The sequence below is a fragment of the Myxocyprinus asiaticus genome, chromosome 32 (assembly GCF_019703515.2).
Source record: "Myxocyprinus asiaticus isolate MX2 ecotype Aquarium Trade chromosome 32, UBuf_Myxa_2, whole genome shotgun sequence".
NCBI classification, from domain to species: domain Eukaryota; kingdom Metazoa; phylum Chordata; class Actinopteri; order Cypriniformes; family Catostomidae; genus Myxocyprinus; species Myxocyprinus asiaticus.
Window position 1 is genome coordinate 44,012,918 of NC_059375.1, and position 26,024 is coordinate 44,038,941.

The 26,024-nt window shown below is 37.7% G+C and overlaps 1 protein-coding gene across 1 annotated transcript in view; it reads left to right on the plus strand.

Moving 5' to 3' along the window:
• fmn2b (formin 2b) overlaps positions 1–26,024 on the plus strand; it is a 90,966-nt gene that overhangs the window by 6,746 nt on the left and 58,196 nt on the right. The window contains exons 4-7 of the mRNA XM_051667854.1: positions 9,357–9,520; positions 18,181–18,331; positions 20,598–20,615; positions 21,749–21,810. Coding sequence (XP_051523814.1) covers positions 9,357–9,520; positions 18,181–18,331; positions 20,598–20,615; positions 21,749–21,810 — 395 coding nt within the window. The remainder of the gene's footprint in view (positions 1–9,356; positions 9,521–18,180; positions 18,332–20,597; positions 20,616–21,748; positions 21,811–26,024) is intronic.

Genomic DNA, 26,024 nt, shown 5'->3' on the forward strand with positions numbered 1-26,024 from the left:
ATTTTAAGGCTAAACGATTGAAAAGCAAGTGAAACAAAATGCCACGGCAACAAGACAAAAAAATACACTAAGCGTACATGCAAGATGCATTTGGAAACACTTTACAATAAGCTTGTATACATTTAACATTAAAGGAACATTCTGAGTTCAATACAAGTGAAGCTCAATCAACAGCATTTGTGGCATAAATTAATTTCAACTCGTTCCTCCTTTTCTTAAAAAAGCACATCTGTGTTCCAGTGAGAGAATGGAAGTCAATGGGGTCAGTTTTTGGAGGTTTAAAGGCAGAAATGTGAAGCTTATATTTCTATAAAACACTTACATTTAGGTTTACAACTAACGATTATATTGGTGATCGATTAATCTAACGAGTATTCGGCGATTATTGCAACGATTAATCGTTAGCTCTTAATAGATTATGCAGCTTGTGCCCCGAGGTTGTATTAAATGTGCTTACTAACAATAAAGAGGACAAAATCATATTTTAAAAATACCTGTAAATGACATTCACTGAATTAATGGGGGAAAATAAGTTTAAATGAACTGCATAAAATCCTCTTGTTATCAAGTGTTTTTGTCTTGTTTTCCATTTAAAATTGTCTAAAAATCCTTAAATCAAGATACATTTACTTGAGAAGCAACATAAGATATTTAGACGTGCTTTAAGAGAATGTATCTTAAATATAAGTGTATTTTGTATATAAATGTATTTTTTCACTTGGTTATACTTCTGCAAGTGCAGTAAAGACAAAATGTACTTATATTCAAGATCTATTCTCTAAAAGCAAGTCTAAATATCTTATATGCTGCTTCTCAGGTCAATGCATCTTTTTTTTTAAAGGATTTTTAGATATTTTAAAATATTTGTATTTTTAATATTATATTCAACATTCTCAGATAACAATTTTTTCTTCTGCAGTATATCTGCTAAAGTAAATGTACGTTGTTTTAAAAGTTTTAGTTATTTATATTGGAAAACAAGCCAAAACAAATCAATATATTTTGTTGCCGTGTATAATGGGGCGAAGACTACCCTCTCTCACCTTTCTGTTCACTTCAATCCATCTTTAACTTAAACTCTCTCTTATTAATAAAGCTGCATATTGCTAATGTTCTTCACGATAAGAAATGCACAGTGACGCATATATTAAGATTCAATAAACCGAGAGTCATCACGTTATAATCTAGCTGCATTAAGCGTGTGCGCTCGGGATGAGCATCCCGTGACAGAGTGTGCATCAGACGGGTGCAGTTTCAGTCTCTTCCCCTTAGATCGGGACATTCACATGACTCATAGAAGAGAAATGACCGTTTCAGAGTTTGTAGTTATTTACGTGATCTGCTTCCTTATTATTTGAACTTTAACAAAGATGGAACGCATTAAATATAACCGCATTAAAGATGGAACGCATTAAATATAACCGCATTAACGATGGAACGCATTAAATATAACCGCATTAACGATGGAACGCATTAAATATAACTGATTTAAAGATGGAACGTATTAAAGATGGAACGCATTAAATATAACCGCATTAAAGATGGAACGTATTAAATATAACTGATTTAATGATGGAACGTATTAAATATAACCGCATTAAAGATGGAACGTATTAAATATAACCGCATTAACGATGGAACGTATTAAATATAACTGATTTAAAGATGGAACGTATTAAAGATGGAACGCATTAAATATGACCGCATTAAAGATGGAACGTATTAAATATAACTGATTTAAAGATGGAACGTATTAAATATAACTGATTTAATGATGGAACGTATTAAATATAACTGATTTAAAGGTGGAACGTATTAAATATAACTGATTTAAAGATGGAACGTATTAAAGATGGAACGCATTAAATATGACCGCATTAAAGATGGAACGTATTAAATATAACCGCATTAAAGATGGAACGCATTAAAGTGCATTAAAGATGGAACGCATTAAATATAACCGCATTAAAGATGGAACGCATTAAATATAACCGCATTAAAGATGTTTCCTTTTAAAATGCTCCGGTTCCACTTATTCCACAATGAGAGTACTTCTGTACTACTTGTTTAGTATTTTTGCATTATAATTCCCTCATACTGTGTGATCTACATCAGCTGAAGCTGTTTGGAAAGTTTAGAGTGCATCTGTGATCTGTGTAATTCTTCCTCTCCTCAGTCAGGTGTGAACTGCAGTGCTGCTCTCACACGTCATCATTAGAGTTTAATTTGATCTCATGTTACGTTAAGATCAAACGACTATTCAACAAAAAAACATTTTATTGTCTAACATCGACTAATCATTTCAGCCCTACTTGCATTTTTTGTTCTGTTAAAACTCGTGTATTATTTGAGCTGCAAGGTTGTTTAAATTGTCATTTTTACCGTCGTTTTAGGGTTTACGACATTACATCGTCATGGCAACAAAGTGGTAAAATTGTCTAACTTTCCACAGATGTGGTTAGTAAGTGATGTTATCACAGTAAAATCATGTTAACACACATTGTTTATGTCTTGTGTCTATACTTTTGAAACAGTGAGTATTTTAATGTTTACAGATTATTGACCCCATTGACTTCCACTGTTAGTGTCTCACTGGAACACACATTTGTGCTTTCTTTAAAGAAAAGGAGGGACGAGTCAAAACTCATTTTTGGTAATCAACATCGTCACAAATGCTGTTGATTGAGCTCAACCTGGAATATTCCTTTAACCTCGTTAATTAACATGAATTACCAATACTTCTGCAGCACTTATTAATGTTGCTTAATGTTTATTTCAACATAATGCATTCGTAAAATTAAAAGGTGTAATGCATAATGAACTAACAATGCACTTTTTTTTATTTTTATTTATTTTTCTTTTTTTTATTACGTGAGATAATATTAAGGTTGTTAAATGCTGTAAAATGGCACGTTAGTATGTGAGACCTAATACATGTACTACTTTTACCAAACCGGACCTTAATGTGAAGTGTTGCCAAACATTATCTGAAAACGGGTACTTTGCAGTTGCTTCTCAGGTTAATCTATAGTTAAAAGGACATTAATAAACAAATTTTTTTTTCCTCAGTGTAGGCTACATATAAACATTACATTCAGAATCTGCAGTCGGATTATGTATAATTCAGATTAACAATTTTGTGCATGTAAACAGGAAGTAGATCGTCTAACATCCAGATTCAAACATCAACATTAATGGCAAAATGAGGCTGTGTTTCAATGACATCATCCTACTACTGGTACCAGTACTGTTTCTGCAGCATGTATGAACAAATGTGCAGTATATGAGCTCACTGCATGGATTACTATGTCCCACAATGCAATGCATTCAATTTGACTGTCTATTTCCTGTGACAAATAATCCGGAAGTAGTAATAACAATTTTTAACATCTTTTTCTTGATTCATGGTTGATCAGACTGACTAAAATTAGAACGTTAACACTCAAATTTGGATTCAAAATGCGTTGCAAGTCAAACATGTAACGTGATGTCATGTGATCATGTTCCATAATATTTGAAACGTTTAACGTGGCAGATTATGCACTTTCACTTTTTTTTTTTAATGCAATAGTAGGGCTGCACAATTAATTTAAATAAAATCATCATCGCAATACGGCCTAGTGCAATTATAAACTAATTCAAGGAATATTCCGGGTTCAATACAAGTTAAGCTCAATCGACAGCATTTGTGGCATAATGTTGATTAACACACACACACATGCACAAAAAAGCACAAATGTGTGTTCCAGTGAGACACTTTCAATGGAAGTCAATGGGGTCAATCTGTAAAGTGTTTACATCTTATCACGTGGCTTGAGCGCGTTACCGCGGAGACGTAGCGCGTGTAGAGGCTTCACGCTATTCTCCGCGGCATCCACGCACAACTCTCCACACGCCCCACCGAGAGCGAGAACCACATTATAGCGACCACGAGGAGGTTACCTGATGTGACTCTACCCTCCCTAGCAACCAGGCCAATTTGGTTGCTTAGGAGACCTGGCTGGAGTCACTCGGCACGCCCTGGATTCAAACTCGCGACTCCAGGGGTGGTAGTCAGCATCAATACTCGCTGAGCTACCCAGGCCCCTTTTTTTTTTTTTTCTAAGAAAAGGAGGGACAAGTCGAAATAATTTTATGTGGTAATCAACATTATGCCACAGTGCTGACTCAATGCACGTCAACTCGACTGCCTCACAACACACACAAATGGTCAAATACATCCTATTTTCTCTGTGTAAAAATAGACGTCCGAGTGGGGGTGCCCCCCTGAGTATTTCACGGTAACCGGTGCGCAAGAGTCACTCACTATAGAAACCGTTCTCTCCTCCGCCATGTTGATTAGATCTCCTCACAACGTGGAAACTCCAGTATTAGCTAAGCACCTTAAGTATGTTTTTAATTGTTCCATCTGTTGTCTCAGCTGTGATAAGCCTAAATGCTGATGCTGTTAGTTTAAATGTATTTCCCAGCTGTTGTAGTTGTAGTAGTAATCCGAGCGATCATAGAGTGAGAGACAATGCCGATGACCTCAAAGAAACCGCTCGCTGACTGACGTGTGTGGACTCGATGCACTTCATGCTTAACTGGCTCATAACAAAGTCTTTTTGTCGCCACCTGCTGGCTTAAATCTTTAATGTCACAGGGAAAAATTAAAAGACACACATAGCTATTTTACACATCTGCGCTGCTCTTATACTTTAGAACACCACAAACATAAGTGGAGTGATAGAGTGAAGCGGTGTGAGACATCAGGACTCATGGAACTAACTGCTGTCTATTATATAACGTATTTATTTTCTATTAAAGTGAACACAAGTGTGAACAACCCTTAAAGAGTGACTCTATTGGCAGTAAAGCATGGCTAAAACATGACTTGGTTTGGAGACAAATGACATCTCTTGCGATTGTGTTTTTGCACAACTTTTGGAATATTAGAGCTGCTGTTTATTTGATGTTTATACTTTTTTGATGTTTTAGCTTTTATAAGCAGCAGCTAAATTAGATGCTATATGTTTATTATAAAGCAATATTTGGGAAAATCATGCTGTTGTAAATGGTAGGTAAAATACAGAATATAGTGCACCGTGTGCAGTAAGCGGTACGAGCCCGTGTCTGTCCTGTATAGAGTTATTATGGGATGTCAGTGAGCTGTTGTCATGTGTCAAAGAGGAATAATAAGATTGAACATGTGACTCACTGGCACTGAATCAGCTAGACTGATAAAACTTCAGTGCGAATGGAGAAAATGGAGAATGAATGATTGAGCGAGTGAAAGAAAGACCTGTTTTCTTGTTCCTCTGTTCATTTGTGTTGTTTTGACCGCAGAGTGAATATATTTCCTCTGTCAGAGACTGTTGTGTTGTTGGCAGAGATCTTTATGTCCAGTAATTGATGAACAGCTTTGGATCTGTTGGTCTGATGAATATGTTAGTCTCTCCTCCACTCAAAACTAATTTAACCCTTGTGCGTCAATTTAAAAAGTTACTCTAGAGGACAAAAATGTCCACGTCAAAAAACTACCATATTAATATTATTTTCCACTTTTAATAAGTTAATTTTAACCAACATCAGTCGTGATCATAACTACCAAATATTCATTCATTTTCAGGATTTTAACCCTTTAAATGCCAGTTTGTTTACATAATGCCGCTGTTGTTTTTTACACAAACATTTCTCAATACACACATACAAAACACACTCGGACATCCATACCAACACACACCCACAATTTTAGCTGCATCATTTATTCAGTTGTCCTGCAGTGCTCTATAATACAGCAAACAGAGAATAGGGGAAAAGCTTGTATTTGCTCCATAGGCTAAACATGAGAAAAATGGCGCCATCTGGTGGAAAATATTAAACATTTAAATTTTGGAGCCAGGGCTCCGGAATGAAAGCATAATATCATAAAATTCATGATTTTATGCTTTAATGGCACTGGGATCAAATATTGCAGTTTTAATGGGTTTCAATGGGGACATTTTTGTCCTGAAGGTCCTGAGTGTAACTATTTTGTGTACACAGTGTATTATAGATGTATTATAGGAACTGAGATTGAAATATCAATATCCCCCCCCAAAAATACACACCTTTGGCAAAATGTGTGCCGTTGGTATTAACGCAGCCAAAATGATCGAAAAAACAAAAATGAAAAAGACAAAAATGTCCCGACGGTCACACAAGGGTTAAAAGCAATCTAGAATTATTTAAAAAATACAATAAGAAAAAAATTGGGTCCTAGCCAGTGTTATGATCGGCAGACAGATTATTCTTAGGGGATGGAAGTCGGCTGGAGCGCCCTCATTTCAAGAGTGGCGTTTGAGGAAATGTCATGTAGAAGGCTAGGCAACTTAGATCTATTTAATAAAAAATGGGGCAGCTATTTGGCCTTTTTGGAGGTCTCTCGGGGAGGGGCAGTGGAGAGAGAAATGTAGTTTTAAGTGTGTGTGAGTGAGATTTTTATTATTTTTATTATATAAAAATTATATATTTTTTTTTTTATGTGTGTGTATATACTCAAGTGTGACCACAGGGATATTTGTTGAGGGGTGGGGTTGGGGATTGGGAGGGGGGAAAGGGAATAATGGGGTTAAGTGTTGATTCTGTGAATATGTTTTGCTTTTCTGTGTCAAATGTGCGAATCAAAGTGTTAATCAGGAAAAAAACACAAAACATACTGAACACACTAAATGCATACATCTTCATGATTTTATCACCTCAGACAACCTAATGCCAATGCGCCATAAACGAAAGACTTCCTGTTCTTATAGCTGGAATGATGTCATCGAGAACTATTCTCTCCTCTTCCTCTTTAATGAAGATCTGTATCCGTTCCTTTCTCCCTCTCTTCTTGTCTCACACACGCACACACTTCAGCTGATGGCATCGGGCCCTGAGGACTTGTGTCCATTAATGACATCACCGACCCTCTCAGCCAATCAGATCAATAGCAGCGCCTCTGAGATGAGGGCTGTATTTAAAGCCCTTTCAGAACACGTTACACTGCATTAAGCTCTGAGATCTGATGCACTGATGGATCGATGCCAAACTGCAGCAGGATAAATGCTAGAGAGCATCACATGACTCGGTGACTAATGCAGTTTTAATGCAGTTCTTATTCAGAACCGGTTCTAGATTACATCCCTGCTCCTATTAGACGCTGTCCTGCTGCTTCTATTGTGTTTTTTGTAAACACAGTGTTCTCTGTCCACGGTTAGTTGACGTGGTTAAACATGTCATGTCAGATCTCTGTAAACGCTTGTCTGTTGGGTAAATACTCCCTCTTATATCTCTAAGTGGAGAGCAGAACTACAGCTCCCATGATGCACCTCTCATGTTCTGGTCTCATTGATTCTCTGAGAGTGAGGCCCTTTCCCACCTACAGTCCCAGTACTTTTCCCTTCGTTACTTTCTAGATGAGAGCCCTTACAAGGAACGGAACAACCGTGGAGACTTCCTCTTTTGCATTCCGACTAGCAGACGTAACCCTCGTAGTGATGTCATCTAATATCGACTATTTTTCTGGTGACGTTTTCCCACGTGTGATTCAATAGCAACAACAAAAACAACAGTGACGGAGGGCGCCGGGATCGGAGTTACACTTTTGTTAGGGCTGTTTTATACGAGCTTTGGCTGCATCAGGAAACACGGGCAGTGACAGTATAAATAGTGTTATTTCTGTTAAGCGAATTGTAAATTAGTGTAATCCTCTGAGTAGCAGGCTAGCATCTACAAGTTTGATTACAAATGGCTACTGCGGACTCCTCAAAGCTATTTGTGTGTCATAGGGTGTTTGACCTCCCACAGTCCCTATATGCCCCAAATGTACCTACCCCAGAGTAGGAGCTAAAAATGGCCACTAAAATGGCTTCGAGGAACTATAGTTCCTCAGGTGCGAAAGTGACAAAGTACTAGTCCTGGGGTAAAGTACCTAAAATGGGGCTTTTTGACACACTGCTAAATCTTATCTTATTGATGCTCTTAATGAAGTTAATAAAGTTAAATAAAAATGTGTACCCAAAAGTGAGCTGAACTGGACAAAACCTCCCTTTGGGGATATTTTGGGACATCCTCATTTGGAAAAATGATCCATGCATACATTCATTTTTTTTTGTTGTTTTTTTTAAAATTCTAATAATGCAAAAAGCTTTTGGTTAGGTTAAGGGTGTGGGTTATTGTTAGTTTATAGTAATTCTAGGTAGCTTTATATAAAAACAGTAAAAGTCTAGTGTGTGAGAGAGTTGCAGCAGTGTGACTCATTCACAGGGAAGGAAATTAAACTGTGTGTGTGTGTGTGTGTGTGTGTGTGTGTCTCTGTGTGTGTGTGTGTGTGTGTGTCTCTGTGTGTGTGTGTGTGTGTGTCTCTGTGTGTGTGTGTGTGTGTGTCTCTGTGTGTGTGTCTCTGTGTGTGTGTCTCTGTGTGTGTCTCTGTGTGTGTGTGTCTCTGTGTGTGTGTGTCTCTGTGTGTGTGTGTCTCTGTGTGTGTGTGTGTCTCTGTGTGTGTGTGTGTCTCTGTGTGTGTGTGTGTCTCTGTGTGTGTGTGTGTCTCTGTGAGTGTGTGTCTCTGTGAGTGTGTGTCTCTGTGAGTGTGTGTCTCTGTGAGTGTGTGTCTCTGTGAGTGTGTGTCTCTGTGTGTGTGTGTCTCTGTGTGTGTGTGTCTCTGTGTGTGTGTGTGAGTGTGTCTCTGAGTGCATGTGTGTCTGTGTGAGAGAGAGAGAGAGAGTTGAATCATTCACAGGGAAGGAAATTAAAATGTGTGTCTCTCTGTGAGTGCATGTGAGTTTGTGTTCGTGCATGTGTCTGTACGTGTGAGTGTGTGTCTGTGTGTGAGTGTATGTGTATTTGTCTGTGTGTGTGTGTGAGAGAGAGAGAGAGAGAGAGAGAGAGAGAGTTGAATCATTTACAGGGAAATAAATTAAAGTGTGTGTGTGTGTGTGTGCGCACTCCATGTGCTGCTTTTGTGTTTTGCATTTTAATTTAGAACATTTAGATTAATTTGTCCTTATCTCACACATGCTTATACACACATCTCAACTTTCCCACAGTCATGGAATATCTGGTCTTGTGTATTTAGACATTTCATTATTACCAAAACTTGTACTCTTGCAGTTTATTCTGGCCACGAGCCGTACACTTTGTTACCCAAAGTATTCTTTTGCTTGCAAAGGGACTAATCATACTATAGTTCGTGTTGTTTTTAGGCACTGTTTAGAGGCGGGTGAATATGAAATGCCACAAGAGTAGGCTGATATTGATTTGAAAATCTTTATCACAAAATACAGGATAAGTCACGGATATTCATTGGTCAGAATAAAGTGGGAACCCTGTGTGATTCTGTTCTCTCTGTCTCTCTTCAGGTCGGACTCTTTTGGAGAAGTTTTTCCAGCAGCAGGATTCAGGAGAGCCGGAGGAAGTGGAGCAGCTGTGCTCCAGGATTCTGGCGATGGGTCTCCTGCTGCCGTTCAGTGACTGTTTCAGAGAGACATATGATAGCAGTGGACACATCGCACCGAAATTTGATGTGAGTCTACTTTCACTTCACATTCACTGTGTTTATTCTCTCAATTATAATGACATCATACTGAGTTATTCTGAGTTACATTTACATCACGTTTATTGGCTGATGTTAGCATCATGTGATCTCTTGCTCGTTTGTGATTGGCTCTTACTGGGTGAACTCCAGAAATAGCTGAGAGTCATCTTTTTATTCCCATAAAGCTGAAAACATGCACACTCACACAGTGCCATCTGCTGACAGATACGGGCTGGTTTGTTATCGGCTGTGATTCTGCAGCAACATTCACACTGAATTAAAACATAAACCCCAGTTACTCTGACAACAGGATTTCTTCTGAAGGAATAGTTGTCAAAAATGAAAATGGTCATTTACTTCCCAAAATCTTTTTTTTTTTTTTTTTTTTTTTTTTTTTCAAAAAAGAGATGTTCAGCAGAATGTTCACGTTGCTCTTTACAATACAATGAAAGCATATAGCGACCTGTGACTGTCAACACTTTGTATGAAGTTAATTGGTAAAAAAGGAAAAAATATTTGAAACAAAACTTATTTTTTTTGCTCTTATTTTTATGTGTGTGTGTGTGTGTGTGTGTGTGTGTGTGTGTAATATATATATATATTGTTAGTGTATTTTTGTGTGGACCCCAGGAAGACAGGCAGGATCCGAATAAAGAATAACGAAAAACAATAATACTAAAGAAATATATATATATATATATATATATATATATATATTATAAAATGGCAAAAATGAAGATAAAACAAATATATAATGGAAAAAAAATCTATACATATACAGGTGCCTGGCCTCCACAGTGGCGGAGTGGCAGATGAACAAAATAACCTGCCACTAGAAATATTTATCGGCATATCCATCAGTTATAAGCATGAAAACGGCGATATGAAAAACGGGAGGTTTATTTATAATTAATTAGCAACACCTTTTAAAACTCTGAATTTAAATGCACAATCCAGAAATAATTATAGCCACAAAATGTAGAACGGTCGGCACTCCTAAGAACATGTTATTTCATTTTTATTTTTCGTTCTCGCGTTAATGTGGAAAAAACATCATAAACTGATGTGACAGTTGTGAAACGGCACTTACCTGTGGGCTACATGATGAGGGAAACCATTCAAAACACTTTGAAACCAGCAGACTTTGACTTCTGAGACATCTGCTATAATATCCATTGATGCTGCATGATTGATTGCGTTAAGATTGAAATCACAATATGACCTTGTGCGATTACTAAAGTGTTCAGCGCTTCAGTCAGCACTGTGTGAGCAAGCGGCGCCCTGTAGCGGTCTGGATGGCATTATCTGTTATACCACTATAATATAAGGGTGTTTTGTTCCTTTTGGTTTAAAATTTTTATTTTTCCATGATGTGGTTGACATTTCCGTGGAATTGCCCAGCATATGCATAGTGTGAATTTGTAAAGTTCTATCATATACAGTACATACGTGTAATATGTGAGTTCTGTTGTAGTTTCTTTTTATCTCTCCTTGTGGCTCTCTTAAAAGTGTTGTCCTGTGTTCAACAGATCCAATGTTCAATGGAAATTATTTATTGTTAGAACACTGAAAACTTTTGCACCTCTTTGTAGATTTTTAAAGCATTGTTCCAAAGTTAAACGAAGATCTGATGACAAAAATAAGGTAAGCGGGGAAAATATCAGTATCGGCCTATAGTTTGTTCAAATCAGTATCTGTATCGGCCAAAAATGTTTATATTGGTGCATCCCTGTCTGCCACTGTGCAAAAAGTACTAACTGTACAGTAGTAGTTAATATGACAGAGGACAGTGTTTTAATGGCTGTACTGTCTCTTTAACAGAATGTGATGTGAATGGGTGGAGCTTCATGTTTATTTTATATTGCGTGTTTGCTGCATCATTGCTGTTGCAGTGACTCTCTGGAGTGTGTGTGTGACACCAAAGTGTGTGTTCAGCATTTTCTACCCGTTGACATATTTACAGTCATGTGATTGGCTCTCGGGTAAATCTAAGCCCTCTGAATCGTGAAAACCGTTGTCATTCTCCAACACGCAACCTCTCCTGCTGAATCTCTCTCCTCTCGTCCTGTTGAAGTGAGAGAGAGTTTCTTATCTCACTGCAGCATCTGTACTGGTGAAGGCCGTCACAGCTCCAGTGTGTTGTGTGTGACCGAGCCAAGATGGAAGCGGTTGTTTTGAAACGGCTGCAGTTTTGGACCATCAGTACTGCGCAGCTGTGACGTATGCAGGGAGATACTGGGATGGTTGTGTCTTGATGCGGAGTCATGGATATGAGTGTGTTTAAGGTAGAAGTATCACCACTGATCTCGTCAGGGATTTGCTGCGGACGCCAACTTCAAACCTGCAACTGAGAACTGTACGTGTGTTTACAGCACTAACGTGCTCCGTGCATGTTGCTATGGCGATGAGCAGTGATGCAGGATGACAGGACGGATGTTTCTAGGGGTTTGTCCTCACCCGTCCTGTGCTCCGCCGAGCCTGGAGGACTCTGTGACGTTCAGGAGTTTGTAAATGGACACGGAGAGGATGCGGTCCCGCTCAGACTCGTACAGACTGTCCTCTACCAGGTCCAGTCTTTAACAGACGACTCACACACTTGGTTTACTAGCAGGTTTTTCCTTGTGGTCGACCAATGCTAGATGATGTCCGATATAATGCAGATTATCTATAATGTCATGGGTGCTTCAACTTCAGGCACTTTAAGCACTGTGGGGTTTCTAGAAAGAAAAGTCTGATTAAAACATGTTTTCAACTCTCACTAGTTGATTTAATTAGTCTACTAACAATGTCCAACAGTGTGTGTTCATGCATCACAGGAGATTTATGTCATATTTGTGTCATTTCAGCACATCTCAAATTCTGTGTTGTGTTTAATAGAATTCTGTGCTGGAAATGACGCTGATGGAAATGACATTTTTAACCTTCAAATAAAATGACTGACTCCTTTGTCTTGCTACGGATAATTTCATAGCTTACATTTGATGCATCCTAAATACACGCATTGGGCCTCATTCATGAAACCTTCGTAAATATACGAGTAAATTCGGAGTAATTTGTTTGTAAAATGGACCGAAATCTTTCCGCTGGATTCACAAACACTTCGTACTCTCCAGATTTGTTCGTGAAAATGTTAATAAACTCCAAACTTTCGTAAAGAGGGGGCTTGTGCACGTTCATTCATAATTATCATAATTAGGGCTGTCACGATTATGAAATCCTGGCTGACGATTAATTGTCAAAAATAATTGCGATTATGACTATTAATTGTCTGTTTGAAGCTTATGACGATTAATTGTCCCTTTAGGGCTTTAACGATTAATTGTCATATTTAAGGCGTATGTGTGCTTCATACATCTTAAGAAGTCATTTTTACAAATTTAACTTCAAATATATACATCAAATAATACAGTAGGGGTACAGTATTTCCTTGTAAGGCTTTAAAACTCTATGAATTACTGTTTTTAGATATCAAAATATTTCTAAATACTTAAAATATGTCTCTTTGGTCAATTGTTTTTGGAGCTCGTATATATAATATAAATAAATAAATTATTTATATATATATTAGCTGCTCTGGGTTAATGTCTGTGGTGTGGCGCTCAGTTCAATTTAATGAGACACAAATGTGCCATTCATGGCATTTATATATTCACTTAATTCCTTGATTTGGCCATTAAAATGTGATTTGGAATTTAAGGTGCACAGTCGCGGTTATCGCAAATGACAAAATAATCGCGACAGGCCTAATCATAATCCACGCCCATGAAACACCATATAAGGAAGTCACCAGACTCGCTAGTAAATGCTGTTAACATCTATGCAGAACAATAACAGTTTTTATGAATGAAGTGCGTTCATATCGTAAAACGTTGATTTAGCGAACATCAATAGCATCTCAGAGAAAGTGAGGCATGTTTTTGCTGTCATATGACACTCTTGTGAACTAAACCGTTCAGTGGTTTGTCATTAATCTTCTCTGGTTCAGTTCGCAGTGCCAGCATCATCTGTGAAACTTCATGTAAATCATGATGGTAACAGTGATATACTTACAACTGGAAGAATCTTCAGAGAAATTAACAGAATGCCTGAAGAAGATCTTTGACCGAAATGTTGTAAGATTATAAGATTTATTTTATTTTTCCCCGTTGTACTATGTACGCACCTGTTCACGATGTTTATTTATAGGTTTAACAGCATTAGCATTGACCATACGTTATTAACTGAATGTGATTTACTGATGCCTTAATTATGAAACTTAAATTATAGAGCTCGTATCAAATATAAAAACAGTCCCACCAGTCACATAAAGGGCATTAATTTTATCAAGAAAAATCAAGCACTTCTGCTGGAAAAACTATAAGCAGAATTAGGAAAACATCTTATTTTGAAAGAGAAATAAATTCAAGTAGTAAAGAAACTAAAGTATTAGCTATGGTTTAAAAAGTTATTTGTTTCACTTATTTAATTATTAGTTAATTTTTTTCATTACTCATTTAATTTCTCTTCTTTCGAAATGTTGTCATGACAGTATGTCTGAATGAACGCAGCACGTTTGGATGTCTTAAACACGATTTACACGTGGTCGGGAGCCAACTAACGTTTTGAAAATACAAAAACTTTCATGAATCCGTGAATTTGTCAGAACGGCTTTACGAACGATTTACGCAAAAATTTGTTATGCTCGTGTTTCATGAATGAGATTCAATTATGTGATACTTTCACACTTTTTGCGTACTTTTGATTGGAAATGATGACCAGTAAAAGTGATTTATTTTTTTTTTTTCTTTGTTTTGTCATTTAATCTCAAGTATGCTCTTCACTGACACTTTTGTCCACTTTTATTATTTTTATAAATAGATTTTCATAGTTTAATATTGAAAGTCTGGGTCTGAAGACGAACAGTCAAGTCAGTTTTAATGTGAACTTCATGTAGCAGAAATATTAAAGTTGAAATCGTTTTAATGAAAATCTACCTCTGATGCATGAAAGTGCCCATATTGAAGTTCATGTATATAAAATACATTTTAATGATTGCACATATGATGCACAATGTATGCACAACAAATTTGTTTTATTGTATTTACTCAATTTTACAGTAATTTAGAAAACCATACATCTATAATTCTGTTAATTGGCTAATTTGGCATGGTTATCGGCCAATGCAATAATATAAAAGCGGCAAAACATCAGCTAATAAATAATTTTTTTCTTTCTGCCCTTTTCTCCCAATTTGGAACGCCCAATTCCCAATGCGCTCTAAGTGCTCGTGGTGGTGTAGTGACTCGCCTCAATCCGGGTGGCGGAGGACGAATCTCGGTTGCCTCCGCGTCTGAGACCGTCAATCCGCGCATCTTATCACCTGACTTGAGCGCGTTACCGCGGAGACGTAGCATGTGTGGAGGCTTCATGCTATTCTTCACGGCATCCACGCACAACTCGCCACACGCCCCACAGAGAGCGAACCACATTATAGCGACCACGAGGAGGTTACCCCATGTGACTCTACCCTCCCTAGCAACCGGGACAATTTGGTTGCTTAGGAGACCTGGCTGGAGTCATTCAGCACACCCTGGGATTCAGACTCGTGACTCCATGTGTGGGAGTCAGCGTCAATACTCGTTGAGTGACCCAGGCCCCCCTAAAGCCCCGACTTTTACAATTAGAGGGGTGTTCATTAAAGAATCATAATCATAATTTTGTAGGTTGACCGTACAATTTAGTTTGTACACATTTCTGTTGCATTTGATGAAGAATAGCAATAAAAGACTTCCCCAAATCTTTGTGGCAGCACAAGAATGGAAAAATGTGCAAATAAAAACTCTATTACTCCCCTACGTCCTTATTCACGAAACATGAGCAGAACAAATTTGTGTAAATTGTTCATCCGTTCTTACATAAGTTGTTCTATTGACTTGCAACAGTTCATGATATCCACCGATAGGCCCATTATTTGCATAATCTTTGTTTCATTGAATTAATGCTAGAAAGGTGTCGCGTCTTCGTCACTAAGTGATCAAAATCGTTGGAAGCAATTACGTCTTCCGAAGTTGTAGTTAGGAACTTTCCAGGAGCCGTTAAAGTCAACATATGGATCATAATCATACCTGTGTGCTTCATCTTTACCCCAGTCGACCCATTCCGTCTAATCTATTACATCTCGTCCAGGTGTCGTCTGCAACTCTGGCGTCAGTCAGGACTGCTGGAGATCGTTTATTTGTGTGTATTTACGGAGATCTGAGTGATGATTTAACAGATGTTTAATGAGAGGTGACATTTCTTCTCTTCACACGTATTAAAGTCCTCTGATCTGACTCTGCTGAATAAATGCATCATAACTCATAGTCAAAACTCATTCCCTGATGAACTTTTGAGTGCTAACATGCTCCAAGAACCGTTCGATGTAGCCACAGGGGCATTCCTATCCTGCATATGTTGCACACGTATGAATTTGTGTTTAAGCCAAAGGAAACAGACAGCCGTGGAATGCGTGTTTGCGGTTTGATTTGCGTGTGAAGTTTAACATCAGATCATCACAATGCTTGTGTTGCAGCGGATGTGCATCATTTTCTGTGACGTTGCAGCGGTGGGTGGAAGGGTTGTCCCGAAAACATTTCGTAGTGACCTCTATAGATTTCATAAGTTCATTTCAGGTCACTGTACAATTCAGACACTAAATAAGATGATTTATATTCCACACAATACTGCAAAAAATATCATGTCTTGTTTATAGTAAAAATGTGTAAATATTCTTAAAACTAAATCAATTTACTTAAGAAGCAAAATTGCATATTAAGGCTTGATTTCAGAGAAATCTAACAAAATATAGCTGCGAGCAGCAATGTGGATTCCTCCTCAAAACGGCAAATTATGTAAAAATGGACGTGGTAGAGACATGTACTTCACATGTACACAACATTTCATTAATTTGTTAGTAAACATTGCAAGAGTCTTCATATGAACTGATGATTGAATCAAAGTATCGGTTTTATGACTAGCGGATTTGTAAAGCATTATTTTAGCGTTAGCGATAAATAATAGTAAACTGTAATTCTGTCATCTTTTGACATATCAAGGTGAAATTTTGCACAGTTCTTCAGAGTGATGTCATCTTGAAGCCTGTTAGGTTGGAAAAAACATTAGTCAAAATGGCATTAGATATTTTGGACATATGGATATTGAGACAATGTGGACATTTACATAAATGCGCACCTTTCAGCCATTTTGGATTGTATTCCTTTTTGCTAAATATCAAATTGAAAGACATGTATTCTACACATACATACCGAGTTTCAAGTCAATTGGAGCTATGGTTCAGGAGGAGTAGATTTTTGTAGTTTTGGACAAATTTGTATTGTACAGGAAAATCCATCATGGCAGACTTTATGGGTTCTAGAGGCTTTTTTGTTCCTCATGAGAAATGAGGCATATATACCAAGTTTCAGAAATTTTGGACGTGTGGGGTGGAAATGGCATCACTTTGAAAATTGACAAATTTGGGCGTGGCCTGTAGCGCCACCTATAGGCTCACGTAGGCCATTTTTGGTGTGGTAGTTACTCGTGGCCTGTAGTATCAATGTGCCAAATTTCAAAACTTTTTACCAAGGAGATCTTGAGTTATTGGGCAATTTAGAGCTATGGGAATAATAATGATCACAAGAATGCTAACAAAAAAACAATAGGTTTCCTCCGTTTATGCTAAGAAAAAAATATTTGCCAATGGGGTGAGATGGTAAAATAACTTAGAGAAAACAAGTTTCTTTTTCTTAACCCATTTGCAAATATTTTTTTCTTGTTTTAAGCAAAAACCCAATCAAATTTTGTTCAACTTCTCTGAAAACAAGTCTTTATATCTTGTGCAATTCTTCGAGTCAATTTTTTTTTCACGAGGTTTTTTTTTTTTTTCAGTGAATCTACATTTTATGAAACGGATAGCTCTTGTCCTAGATGTTGTTTGATTAATACAGTGTTCCAGTAGTGCTGAAATACACACTATAGTTACAGCTATGATGTGAAACAGCTGTAGAAATACATTTGCGTGGAGCCACATTGAGAGCCCCATATCTCTGGGATTTAACCATATAGGGCCTTCAATATGAAGATGCAGAAATAAAAACATTTTCTGAAACAGAATCTAAAAGGATATTATAATATCTTTAAGACTTCTGGAGTTATAGGCACTCAAACTTTGGAAAGATGACACAAACAAAGTGTTTTTCCCCATTTTTGGACTCGCTCCATTGGCGTATAATGCAACAAGAGGTGCTGCAGTCATCTGATGTTAGTAATAGATCTACTGATCTCTGTGTACAAATACAATCAGGACACTGACACCTTTCTAAGGTTGTTTTTTTTTAACCTGTAGTTTTGCTCCCAAATCATAGGTGGAAATTGTCGTTTTGACCCCCCTCTACAAAATAATGGATTACTCCGTAAATATTGATCCATGACATTTAATATTTTGGCTTTCATCAGCATTTATGTTTACCTGTCTTCAGAAAAAGTAAAAAAAATAAATAACCATGGATGTTTCTGAAATTTGGATGTTTGGTCATGGAATAACCCAATCTCTTCTTTAGCCGTGACTCTCGCATATCTGTTTTAGCTCTCTCTTATCCTAATGTACATGTTTGAATTGGCTTTCTTTCCAGCAAGATCAGCTGTACACATGGGCCGCAGTGAGTCAGCCGCCACAGTCATTGGAGCATTTGGAAGGACGTTTACCTGGACACCTGAAGAACCTGTGGCCCCTGACCAGACCAGGAGCTGAGGAGCGACCTGAACTCAAATACACAGAGGCTGGTATGAACACATGCACACACGTAGTCCCGTTCTGTCATTTACATACAAAGATCGATACATAAACTGTATAGTATCTTAATATTCAAGTGTTTTTTGTTGTTGTTTTGTGCGTGTTCTTTCTCAGCATAAATTTGCATTTAATAAGGTTTCAAATTGGTGTCCCATTACATTCTTTAACCCTATAAAGCCATGACAACTTCCTCTTCTTGGTCTATAAATGTGGATTGAAATATATATCACAGTGCAATTCAGTGCATCAAATACAATATGAATAAAATATTATTTTTCAATAAAAATTGATCATATGTGTTTTATGCACCAAACACTATACTGACATTTCAAAAAGGGAAATTGTCAACAAAAAAAAATTCGCTGGGTCTCAGGAACTTATGGTAAGATGACATCATCATAGCTTGTAATGTAAAATAATGAGATCTTTATAATGACAGAGCAGGCTGCATATATGACAATACACAGAGAAATTAGTTCACACTTTAAATATGCACCGATCAGCCGCAACATTAAAACTACCGGTCTAATATTGTGTAGGTCCCCCTCGTGCTGCTAAAACAGCATCAACCCACATGTCAGAATAGCATTCAGAGATTATATTCTTCTCACCACAATTGTACATTTGAGAAATATTCAAACCAGCCCGTCTGGCACCAACAATCATGCCACGGTGCAAATCACTGAGATCACATTTTTTCCCCATTCTGATGGTTGATGTGTACATTAACTGAAGCTCCTGACACGTATCTGCATGATTTTATGCACTGCACTGCTGCCACACGATTGGCTGATTAGATAATCGCATGGATGATTGTTGGTGCTATTCTGAGATGCGGGTTGGCGCTGTTTTGGCGGCATGAGAGGGGACATATGCAAAATTTGGCAGGTGGTTTTAATGTTGTGGCTGATCTGTGTAACTTGTAAAATGAATACCAGAATTTTCAAAGCTCTGTGAAATTATTATTATTTATTTATTTTTTTGTGGTGGGCATGAATGTAATGGTGATTTGAGAGAGATTCCTCAAAAGCCTGTTGTATCACATTTGATGCATGCATTTCAAAGGGGTGTTTTCAATAAAATAATATACAACATTTTAACCAAGCACAAGTTGTGTATTCAGCAACTACTCATTTTAAAATATCAGTAACAATATAATCATTACTGTCAATTTTACTTTATTAAATCAAAGATTTCACATTAAAAAAAAAACAAGTGCATGCAATACAAAAGCAGACTTTTTTTGGAAAATATTTGCAAATAATTTTCCATCAAGAAATACCTGGAAACGTCCACCAGGTGGCAGCAGACATCTAGTACATTGCAGATAACAGGATTTTCTGCTAAATTTTGACCAAGTTAATGATGCACAGGCTTTAGAAAATAGCGTATCAAATTTGACACAGGTGGCGTTATAGGGTTAAAGTAATAAAGGTGCAAATAAAATGTTCGTCAGAGAGAGAACTATTAGATATGGTAGATAAACCCTTATTTAACAGAATGGAAGGCATACAAAGTTTAGCTTAAGTGTAATGTTTATTTTGGACTCCATGGACCCTTTTCATGCATTTCCGCCTTATGCAATTTTTTAAATATTTAGTGCAAATTTATCACATCTTTTGTGTTGTATTACCCTGGGAATAATAGTAATAAAAAAATAATACAGCACTACTGAAATAGTGTTTTAATGCAGCTCCTGAGGGGCATCTTTCTCTCTTTTGACTGCCGTAAATACACTGCTCTTTTGGAAAGTCGTGGAAAGGTAATAGTGGATTTATTCTTTTGCTGTTGGACCAAGTGACAACACAAAAATATAATTTGCTGTTGTCTCCCATGCTATAGAAGTTTACCCGCTATAGTTTACTTCTGGAAATGTGAAAACGGTCCATTTAAAAACATGGAACATTCCATTAAATTCTGAAGTTGATGTCCCCCATTTTTGTAACAGGGTTGCACTCACCTGGTATAAAACAGAAAATAAAATATTTCATATGTTTAGTTTGACCTCCTGAAGTGAATGAAGGTCTGTTTTGTGCCGTATATGTGGTAAGTTCCCTCTTTCACTCTGTTTTGTTAGTTCACAGTTAGGCCCACTGATCCGCCTTTCAACTGAATGTTATTAGCAGGTCGTCTTTTAGATTCGCCTCATCTTCAGTGAAAGGATTTGCTTATTTAGTGAGTGTCAGACTTTCTGCAGTGTCTGTACACTCTGAATGTCTAAACTCGGTTATTTTCTTTTACTCCCTGCGTTTACAGCGTTCGAGGAAGAGGAGGGTACGTATCTGAATAAACAGACATTTGTGTTTGTCTCATTTAACATCATCTCATTTTATCCCCTGTCTTCATCAGCAGGATTAAAACATTTTCTCATTGTTTACTACCCTTCACTTGCTTTTTTTTGTTTGTTTACAAACAGCCATTATAAGAGATGTTGACAAGTGACCGCAGACTCATAATTCACTCTGTTCACATCAGTGTCAGTCCTCCATCACAGACACTCATTAACATTATTCAGCTGATAATAATGGTAACAGAAATCCCTCTTGAGCGTTTAGGCACTTAAATATGGGGCAATGGGTGTCCCATATGAGAGCAAAATACGGGACGTCCCGACTAACCTTAGTGCAGAGCTGTAATCTAGACTAGAATGCTCGAATGAAATACTGTTTTGATTTCGCAGATTACCACCCCTGGAGGTGCGAGTTCAAGTGACTCCAGCCAGGTCTCCTAAGCAACCAAATTGGCCCGGTTGCTAGGGAGGGTAGAGTCACATGGGGTAACCTCCTCGTGGTCGTGATTAGTGGTTCTCGCTCTCAATGGGGGCGTGTGGTAAGTTGTGTGTGGATCGTGGAGAGTAGCATGAGCCTCCACATGCTGCGAGTCTCCGCGGTGTCATGCACAACGAGTCACGTGATAAGATGCGCGGATTGACGGTCTCGGAAGCGGAGGCAACTGAGACTTGTCCTCCACCACCCGGATTGAGTCAGTACGCCACCACGAGGACTTAGAGCGCATTGGGAATTGGGCATTCCAGATTGGGGAGAAAAGGGGATAAAAATACTGTTTTGATTTGTTTAGCATTTTTAGTTACTACAAAACTTCCATATTTCAATTTGTGTTATTTCATAGTTTTGATGACTTTACTAATAGTCTCAAATGTGTAAAATAGTCATTAAAAAGTGCTATAATAAAGACAACTCTGAACTGAATGTAGCCCAAGACTAGATCAAATAAAAGCACAGAATATTTTAATGTGTGAATATTTGGTTCAGGCTGAACTGCGATTGATCATGGGACAGTTTTTGAAATGAGTCACATGACCAGATTCATCTTTAGTGTGTGTGTGTGTGTATGTATGTGTATACATATATATAGATATACATTTTATGTACTTATGTGTGTTTCAGAGCATCAAGCTGTCGTTTCAGACCTAAAGAAACATCAGGAAGAGGAAATCCGGCAAATACAGGTACAACTTCAAACCACCTTTTTTCACGCTAACATCTGTTTGAAAACATCTGATCTGATCCTAAACAAAATAAAGGCGAACATAAAATAATTTAGATTTAATATAGAAGATTAAGCTTTCTTTTAAAATTCCCATTGTTAGAAGAACTATAAAAAGAATCAAAATGACCAATTACCAAACGTTTTTTGTTTGATTATATATTATTTTTAATATTATTAATGGTGTAGCTTTATGCATTGCTCAAATTTGAAATGGGGAAAAATCAAACAAAAATATGATCAGATATTATGCAAATGGAAATACCATTGTACTTTGATATATATCGTGGTGCTACTAATTGATTACCATATTCATATGCCATCGTATTGTCATTCCATGTGAATTATTTTGGTAATTATCATCCGGTTGTGTTGTTTTGAATGTCCTGCTGGAGGAATGTTCAATAGTTCCTGGAGTTTGTGATTTTCATAAAGAGAAATTCATGACCGCAGGACTGCAGTTCACCGTGTTGACAGCAGAGGGCAACAGTGCTGCACAGATGAGAATATCATTGATCTGACATGAGTCATGCACAGAAGGGTTTGAGAAACATCTTCAGTGATGTGAACGCCACCAGACATTGAGCAGCTCTGGATTCATGAGATCCTTCACAATCATTTGAGTTAACACTTATTGGAGCGGAGATATGACTTAGTTTGGAGTAACTCTTAATGCTCTGTTTTGCTTGGTCCAAACTTCAAACGTTATTTGACTTTGAACCAAACTTTTTTTCATTAGCAGTGTAGGCATCACTAATAATAGTGACCGCTGTTAACCACTGTTGCTTGTTGCACAGATGATGCCAAAAAGGAAAGTGTTCACTTTATTTATTTGTAAGTTGTGGTTGTAAAACCAAAAGAGACAAAAACACATCCACATAGTACGGCTCCACTGCAAGTACTCATTGCCAGTGTACCGAACCATTTGTATGTATAATCATTAGCGATGTGCGCTACGACTAATTTGACTGTCGTTTAAATGCAAGTTTTGTAACTAACTAGTCGACTAGTCTAAAGAGAAACCTCGTTGAAAATAGCCGCCTTAATCAGCAGATTAAAAAAAGGCATACCTAGTCTAAAACTGTTATTTTCTAGGCTACTCAAAAGCATACATTTTTTGAATGAGTAAAATTAACCCGTTGACATGGTCCGGTGAAAGACGGGACTTGACTCACTTGAGGCGTCTATCCTGCGCTTAAAGTCCACTCAGCGGGAAAATAACATCCAAGCATGCACAGATGTAAAGAAGACTCAAATGTGAAAACATGCTTAGGGACTTTCAAACATTTGGAAAGCCGATTCCCGCACCACCGAAGTGATTTCATTACTACTATGCTGAGTTTGCTTGTGTAGCGAGAGGATATTTTCCTGTGCACGCCGCGAGTGAGAGAGAAGCATGCGCAGTCTGAGGTGAAATTAAACTCTGTATCTGCTGCAGATATCCTCTCTTTTAAATAATATTTGTATTATTCTATTTAAAATATGCAACATTAATATGACAGTAATTTAAGTGCAGCCTCTGTAAAAATATAAAGCCAAACGTAAATGTGTAAAAATGATGATCAGTTTAATGGGGGGAAATATTATACGACTAGTAATTCCAGTGTCGACTAGCAGCATCAGAACCATTTAGTCGACTAGTCTCGCACATCCCTAATAATCATAGACCGCTGCAGATGGAGTCGAGACTACGGAAGCCCTGAACTGCACTGTGGGAAAAAAAATTCAGTAGGTAATTTTTTTTTTTTTTTTTTTTTTTTTTTTTTTGGGTGTCTAAGTGCCTTCCTGAGCCTCTAAGTTTTACTAATATTTTTTTCTCTCCAAAAAAAAAAAAATTTTTATTTTTTTGCTTCCTAGCTAACAATTAGCATGCAGTACCAACCTCGGCCACCATGTGCCACTATCAGTATGCATGAAATCGTACAAGGTGACAGATGACAGCTGTGGATCTGTTGGTTTATAGTCATATAATACTCTAACAAGAAGGTTTTGCAAATATTAATCAAGGACAGAAACGTATATAATGTTTGAGAGTCTACTAATACATGCAATCCCACAATAAAACAAATATACCTCAGGTTACATATGTTTCATATGGCATATGTTGTATGGTGGCATTTACCACCAGGAATACAGATGCTGCTATTGATAATGTGCTTTTTTTAAATTTGTTGGCTCATGTAAATATGCGCTAGATAGATGTCTCTGCCTGTTTTGACGTTTCACGCTCACGTTTTCAATTTTAAAGTACTGCGTTTAGAGGCATGACTTGTGTTAGTGTTGCCCAAATCAATGAACTCATAGCGCTTCTGCGCTGTGTCGAGTTAAAGATGCAGAGCTGCTTGAGAAAACGGTGTGCGCTTTCTGTTCAGACATCGTCCAGCTGTCTGGTTGTCCCTAGGTCTGAAATTCCCAAGGATATGCATTTGTTACTGAGCCTACTACAGCAAGAGGCGTCGAAACTAACTTTTTTTTTTTTTTTTTAGGACATATAGGCTCAGGTAGGCACTAAGACACAAAAAAAAAAAAAAAAAAAATTCACCTAGTGAATTTTTTTTTCACTGTACGGTTCATGGCTTCCATACTAGACCGTAAAAGGATGCGCAGCAATATTAGATAATGTTAATCATGCTTACAATTCAAATCGCAAAGTTTGTCAAAATGATCGCTTGCCAAATGTTGGCTAAAGATGCAGAAAGCTTGAAACACATCACAGATCCATATGATTTGATCCTGTACCTTAACCCAGAAGTGGTGGTGGCGTAGTGGGCTAAAGCACTGAACTAGGAAGCAGAAGGTTGCAGGTTCAAACCCCAAAGCCACCACCATTGTGTCCTTGAGCAAGGCACTTAACTCCAGGTTGCTCTGGTGGGATTGTCCCTGTAATAAGTGCACTGTAAGTCACTTTAGATAAACGCGTCTGCCAAATGCGTAAAGGTAAATGTATGATGCGCATCATAATGGGTATTTATAGTAAACACGTGAGACTGCGTTCATTATCCTTAACATTTACATAAGTTAGCTTTGTACAGAATGTATCAACTTATTTGGATAAATATTTGAGTATGCACCGAAATGTTCCGACCTCATAAATGTCTCTTAACATTTTAAACTGAAGTGCTGTTATGACGAAGTGCATAATATTTCTCGGACATTTCCTTGTCTTTCTGGAAAATGATTATTGTTAACATGATGAAAAAATAGTCATTTGATCCCTCTTTTGCAACCATAAATGTTGATTTGGAAATGGTGCACCCCTCATAAGAGCTGGATAAACTATGCAATTTCCCCAAAAATATATATACAGTAAAACAGACCTTTGTAAATGATCTAAATAAAAAGGGGTTTGTTGTTCCTTTGCTTGAAACTTTATTTTTAAATGGTATGGCTGACATTCCCTATTTCCTTTTTAATAATGGCCATAAATTATAAACTAGTTGTCTGTTTTTAAGAACTGACCATTCTGGTCTCTAGATATCGCTGTCTTTATTGGCCATTGAAAAACCAATTTCAGTCGACCACTAAGAAACAAGAAAAAAAATCGCTTGCTCTGACTTTTGCTGCTTCCTTTTTTTTAGGATTTTTTCCCCCCTTTTTCACCCAATTTGGAATGCCCAATTCCCAATGCGCTCTAAGTCCTCGTGGTGGCGTAGTGATTCGCCTCAATCCAGTGGACGAATCTCAGTTGCCTCCGTGTCTGAGTCCGTCAACTTGCGCATCTTATCACATGACTTGTTGAGCGCGTTGCCACGGTGACATAGCGCGTGTGGAGGCTTCACGCCATCCACCGCGGCATCTGCGCTCAACTCTCCACGTGCCCCACCGAGAACAAACCACATTATAGCGACCACGAGGAGGTTACCCCATGTGACTCTACCCTCCCTAGCAACCGGGCCAATATGGTTGCTTAGGAGACCTGGCTGGAGTCACTCAGCACGCCCTGGGATTCGAACTCGTGACTCCAGGTGTGGTAGCCAACGTCTTTACTTGCTGAGCAACCCAGGCCCCAAAAGCACTCTCTTGCTGCTTCGTTGTTAGTATTTGTCATTGGAAATTTGTGTGCTGCTCTTTATTATGTCCTTTGGGTTCTGTGTGGGGTCTATTTGAGTGTATAGTGTTTCTGATCTGGCTTTTGTTGATGTGTTTTTGCTGTTTATGTGTGTGAATATGCAGCTG